Source organism: Lolium rigidum, chromosome 7 (assembly GCF_022539505.1).
Source record: "Lolium rigidum isolate FL_2022 chromosome 7, APGP_CSIRO_Lrig_0.1, whole genome shotgun sequence".
NCBI lineage: Eukaryota > Viridiplantae > Streptophyta > Magnoliopsida > Poales > Poaceae > Lolium > Lolium rigidum.
In genome coordinates, this window is record NC_061514.1 from 140,713,568 (window position 1) to 140,720,054 (window position 6,487).

Sequence of the window (6,487 nt, forward strand, 5' to 3'; positions counted from 1 at the left end):
GTCACACGCGGTAGCGGAATCGAACAGAGAGGAAGCTGCGATGGAGAGCTTACCTATTCGCCGGAACGGAATCGAACAGGAACGATGGCGCGGCGCGGCGCAACGCGGCCTCTCTCCTCACGAGCGGCGCGGCGCGACGACTCTCCTCACGTGCGGCGCAGCGTGGCGTCTCTCCTCTGCTCTGATGGTAAACGGTGCGGCTCCAACCTCTCTGACGGAAACGGTGCGGCTCGATCCTGGACCAAACTGGAGTCTGACGTGGCCAAAACCATCTCCAAAACAGCCAATCTCGTCTGAGGGGGTAATTTGTCCGGTTTTGTATAGTTAGGGGTGATTTGACCCAGTTTAAACTTAGGGGGGGTTAGAGTCCTGAACCTGAAGCTTATTCCGAGCCATGTCATGTCATTGAACGGTGCGTGGGTTGTAAATGAGATTTCGACGACATGACCTTACTGCCAATTAGCTTAGTTACCATTGTACTACGACAGATACACTTAGCTTCGAGTTTCCATTGTCGGGACCTTGTAGTTGTACGGCAATGCTACCAGGTGCAGCTGGTTCTTCCTTCTCGCTGTGGCGCCGACGACCATGTCCATGTCAAGCTCATCCGGCTGCGTACCGACCGGGAGGCTCCAGTCGAAGTAATAGAGAAGCCGTGCCACGACAAGCTCCAGCACAGCCAGCCCGTAACTTACGCCGGGGCACATCCTTCTCCCGCTCCCAAACGGCAGGTACTCAAACTGCGTGCCTTTGTAGTCCACCGTGCTGCCATCCGAGAACCTCTCTGGTCTGAACTCCTCCGCGTCGTGCCAGTACTCTGGGTACCTAGCCACTGCCCACGCGTTGACGATGACCCTCGAACCCTCCGTGACCTCGAACCCGCCGACATCGCACGTCTCCCGACACAGACGGGGGAGCAGGAGCGGCACCACTGGATGCAGCCTTAGAGCCTCTTTAATCACCATTCTTGTGTAGCTTAGCTCGCCCAGGTTGCTCTCGTGGTCTTGTGGGTTCTTGTTGTGAAATACTCGTCGCACCTCTGCCTGCGCTTTGGCCATAGCTTCAGGGCTTCTCATGAGCTCCGACATGGTCCACTCGGCAGCTGACGATGTCGTCTCCGTCCCAGCTGTGAACAAGTCCTTAACGAAGTCCACATGAACAAAAAATTAATGAACACAAATATATATATAGACTGGAATGCGGGCGGATATTGAAGAAGAGCATATTATGAACATTAATCTGTTAACATCCAGAAATATTTGAGAACATATTCACCACTTACTGTTACGATTGCCTTGATGTTGGTCGTGCCGATGGGGAAATCGAGCTCCCCCTCGTCTTTGATCCTAAGCAAGACACTCAGAAGATCATCATCTCCGATCTTTCCCATAGTCGTCTTCTTCTTTTCCTCTCGCCGCGCCTCGCTCTCTGCGATGATCTTGTCGAAGACGGCGTCGAGCTGCAGGCGAGTCCGCCAGAGCCGGTGTTTCAGCCCAGTGATGACATCCACGAACCACAGGCACGGGAACAGGTCCCCAACGCAGAGTCCCCCGCTGATCTTCAGCACCAGGTCGATAGCAGACAAGAACTGCTCTCTGAGCTCGGCGCCACAATCCTCGCCGAACGTTGTCTCCGCGGTGATCGCGCTCGTGCACGACACGAGCATCCTGCCAAGATTGACAAGCTCGCCTCCTCGGCCAGAGGCGCGGACCTGCTTGACGAGGGACATGGTCTCGTTGTCCCTAACGGACGCGAATTGCCGCACCTTCCGCTCGCTGAGGAGCTCGACCGTGCAGAGCTTGCGCAGCGTCCTCCAGTACGCCCCGTATGGCGCGAAGGCGATATCGAGGTTCCCGCAGCCGAAGATCTCCCCGACCAGGACGCTTGGCCGCGACGCGAAGGTTATGTCCTTGTCCCTGAGCACCTCCTGCGCCGCCGCCGGCGATGAGACCACGACGGCGTCAACCTGTCCCAGCCGGAGGTACATCACCGGGCCGTGCTTCTTGGCTAGGTCCCGGAGAGCGACCTGCGGCTTCGACGTGAGGAGATGTAGGAGGCTTCCGATGAAGGGGAAACACCGTGGACCGGGAGGCCGCCTCTTCTTGGAACTCGGTGGTGTTGGTTTACGGCCAAGTAAGGACACAAGAATCATCAGTGAGATGAGAGAAAGGAAGAAGAGAGTGGTTGCGCTTAACTCCATGATGATAGCCTGATTTAACTTGCAGCTTTGCTTCGTGGAGTGGATGAAATGCAGCAAGCAAGAATGTCCTTTTTTATAAGCTTTACCCTTGCGAATTTGCGATGCCAAAGATGCTGGATGCAGCACTATGTGGATCCTGTAGAGCGTACGTACAAAACTGGTTCTGTTCAAGTAGGGTCCTGGTTGATTGTTATTCTTTACCAGATTCATTGTTTTCTGAGTTGATGCTTTGCTGCACGTGAAGATGTTTTAAGATGGCTGCACGTACTTTTTTAATGTTTATTTGTTAAGAGAAAACTGCAAACTGAGACCGGGCTCTTTAATTTCAAAAATTCGGAATCATATTTTTAAGTTTAAAAAAATCTGAAAAAAAATCCTAAATGTAGACAATGGTGAAATCTACAAACGTGTAAAATCGCAATGTGAAATTCTTTATATTGTAGACTACACAAAAATAATAAAATCTGGCAGGTTTTATAGTTTTGAAATGTGCACTATTCACTATTCTCAGATCCACATATTTATCATTTTTAAGTACTAAGAATTTCACATTAAAAGTTTGCAAGTTTGTAGATTCCATCATTGACTACATCTAGGATTTTTTTTCAGAATTTAACACAAAAATATGATTTCTATTTTTTTTGAAAACAAAGAGCTACATGTAGTTCGGCCTCCATTTATCTCGGCCTGAAATACTTGAAGTTCCTGACTAGTACTAGCCCTTAGTTCCGAAACTAGTTACTCCCTCCGTCCACAAATAAGTGGACGTGCGGGATTTTCAAGGTTAATTAGTAAAAAGAGAGAAAAATGCATTGGAAAGATGCAACCAACGTCTCTCTCCTCTTTAATTATTTCATCTCCAATAGGTTAAGGCTGGTCATAGTGGGGAGTAACTTAGACTAGTAACATATGCCATGTTACTAGTCTATGTTACTACCTTCATAGTGGGTAGTAACTTATATGTGATGTCATGCATTGTATCATTTATTATGTTGTAGACTCATCTTGCCTTGACGTGTGTGATGTTATGGTAACATAGCTAGTTACCACCTCACTCTCTTTCTTCATTCATTAACATGCCATGTCACCAAAATACCTTGAGATGTGTGATGTTACTAGCTATGTTACTCCCACTATGAGTAGTCTAAGTGCATGTATAAAATTAAGATAACATGTGTTGAATATTATTGGGTTTGATTTTCGTGCGATGAGAGAGAAACAACTTTTGCTAATTGAAAGTGCATTGAAAACATAGAAATACACTCTTTCATGGACAAAATTTGAGCCTAGATGTCCACTTATTTGAGAACGGATGGAGTAGCTACTTAGCCCATAGACAAAGAGATTCTTTAGAGCAAGTTCAGCAGAAGCCGTATACAACCCTCTATAGCAAATATAGAGGAGAATGCCTGAAATAATGGCCCCCATCAGCTCTCCTATACATCACCTCCATCATAGGTGGAGCTAGAATTTTTTGAAGTTGGGCAAGCCAAGTGTGACAAAAGGTAAATCTCGGGCCCATCAAAATATAAATATCAAGTAAAGAAAATACACCCTCAACAAGATATTTCATGTATAGAGATAGACACGGTACATTAAAAGATTTTCAACATTACCACAAAAGCTATTAGCTTAACCACAAAATGCACATCGGTGCTATACAGTATTGAAGCTCCAACGCTTGACCAGAAAAGCTTGTCCAAACACAGGTCCAAATGAACCAAAAAGCTGGCTACTAGCAGGGATCGCTTTTTTGGGAGGGATTTTGCAACGCTATCAATTTTTTTTTGCTACAATAGCACAACTTTTTGATAGTACTAGATTTTGCTGATAACACAACCTTTTCACTACAAGGTAGAAGTCCGATATGTCTTAATCTTTTTGTTTTTCAGTTGAACCAACCTTTTCCTACAATGAAGAAAAAGCGACAATATTTTTTTAGTAAGCAACGTGCAACACTTGGGGATCGATTGGATTTTCTTGGGGTGGGTGGAGGTATGCCCACCGGTCGGCATGGACCAGGCGCCACGCAGCTCCTAGGCGGGTGTTTTGGGCCAGCCCACCGTTCTCTTTCAAAAAAAAGTTACTTTCATTTTTTCCTTTTATCTTTTGTCTTTTTCCTTTTTATGTTTTTCAAAAAGTTGAAATATTTTGAATCTGAATTTTCTAAAATCTAGGATTTTTTTGATTCTTTCAGAAATTTGTTTTTTTCAAATATTATCAAATTTTATACTTTTTCGAACTTGAACATATTTCAAAATTTTGATTTAATTTATTTTTTGAAATTTGAATATTTTTCAAATATGAACATATTTTAAATTTTAATGTTTTTAATTTAAACAATTTTCGAAATTGAATTTAACATTTTTGAATTTAAATTATTTTTAGATTTGAATTTTGAATTTGAAATAAAAAATAGAAAACAAAAGGAAACAAAAAATAAAAGGAAAACATAAAACAAACAAAATTTAAAAATTTAAAAATTCAAAAACATAAGCATGCACGAAAAGAGAAAGAAAAGGAGAAAATGGGCCAGTCCCATACCCGACCAGGGGTGTGCGGTGTCTGGTAGGGATCGACCTGATCGGTGTATAGGATGGGAGGACCTATACAATGCTCAAGCATCGCCTGAAGCGATCCTGAATGGGCCAGCCCATTAGGCTCTTGCTCAAAAGAAGTAGTAACATATTTCTTTATGGGTGTACATGATCTCGAGGAGTGGATTTGTCTGTTCTCCAAGCAGGTAGACATTTTTAAACATATCATCAGCAATTACTTTTTATGATGGTATATTGGTATTATGGATAGCTCAGCAGTAACTTTCATGGCATTGTCCAGGAAAAGAACTAAAGATACTGGTGTAGGGGATAAATCAATCGCTGGCAGTAGTGGCCGTTTGCTACCTCGCAACAAGCATGATAGTACTATGTTTTTTCCCATTTTGTGTCGGTGTGAACTTCACTACTTCAGGTTCTTCTTTCTTCTTTCTTCCCTTTTCTTGCATTTGTTGATCTCTAGTGATAACTATATATAGCAAATTTCACAACATTATATGTCATCGTCTATTGGGTTAAGAATCACAATATTCTTGGAATTGAATTGAATAGGAACAACTTACTGGTGCATGGATCCACTTCCAATGTTGTGAACGTAGTTAATATATATACTACCTCCGCTTTAAAGAATAAGGTTTATATTTTTTTCAAAAAATCAAACTACGTAAAGTTTGACCAAGTTTATAGAAAAAATGGTGTTATGTACAATCTAAACTCAACACCTTTAGATTCATCATAAAATATATTTTTATATGATATCTACATACTATCGTTGTTTTTGATATTTTTCTAAAAGTTTGGTCAAACTTTACTTACCTTATTTTTTTTAAAAAAACTTATTCTATAAAATGGGGGTCGTATGGTTCTGATTTCCTGAAATCATTACTTTGCAGCCTCTCTTAACTAGATTATATGTTTGGTCCGTACGCTCATGGCACTCTAAAACTGTCACTATTGACATATTTTTGTATATGAAAAGACAGAAATGCATAAATGACAAATACTTTGTACTCCTTCCGTTCAGATTAAATTGACCCGGGTGGTACGTAGAAAGTACCTTATGTATGTGTGTACCTGGCGTCAATTAAACATGAACAGATGTAGTATTTATTGTGTGTCTGGTGCAGACTGAAACAATGCACTAATGTGGCGGAAAGTAGCATGTGCACATGAGCACAAGTGCTTCTTGGACTTTTGGATTTTTGAAAATTTTCAAAACCTCGCTCTTTTATGTTTTCAAAAATTATGGCATTAAATATGTAGATAGATTTAGACACGAGGAGTGTAGTCAAAAAAGTCCCATCAAAAAATACTTTGTATTTTGGAAAATACAAAAAAGACAAATTTCTGATGTCAGAAATTTGTCTTTTTTGCATCTCCAAAAATATAACGTATTTTTTGACGAGACTTTTTTGATTCCAATCCTCGTATACACATCTATCTACATATTTAATATCATAATTCTTGAAAGCAGAGAAATATGAGAATCTGAAATTTTCAAAAATCCAAAAGTGAAGGGAGCACTGATAACCCACAAGTATAGGGGATCGCAATGATCTTCGAGGGAAGTAAAACCCAAATTTATTGATTCGACACAAGGGGAGGTAAAGAATACTTATAAGCCTTAACAACTCGAGTTGTCAATTCAGCTGCACCTGGAAAAGCACTAGCAACAGGGGTGATGTGAAAGTAGCAATGATGTGAGAGCAAAAGTAACAAAGAATAGCAATAG

At 41.9% G+C, this 6,487-nt stretch overlaps 1 protein-coding gene across 1 annotated transcript; it reads right to left on the minus strand.

The window, feature by feature from the left end:
• Positions 1–494: 494 nt before the first annotated feature.
• Positions 495–2,200, minus strand: LOC124672078 (9-beta-pimara-7,15-diene oxidase-like). The gene is made up of 2 exons (XM_047208366.1): positions 1,283–2,200; positions 495–1,139 (listed from the first exon to the last, which is right to left on the minus strand). Exons 1-2 carry the CDS (start codon positions 2,198–2,200, stop codon positions 495–497), a joined length of 1,563 nt encoding a protein of 520 aa, XP_047064322.1.
• Between the last annotated feature and the right edge of the window lie 4,287 nt (positions 2,201–6,487).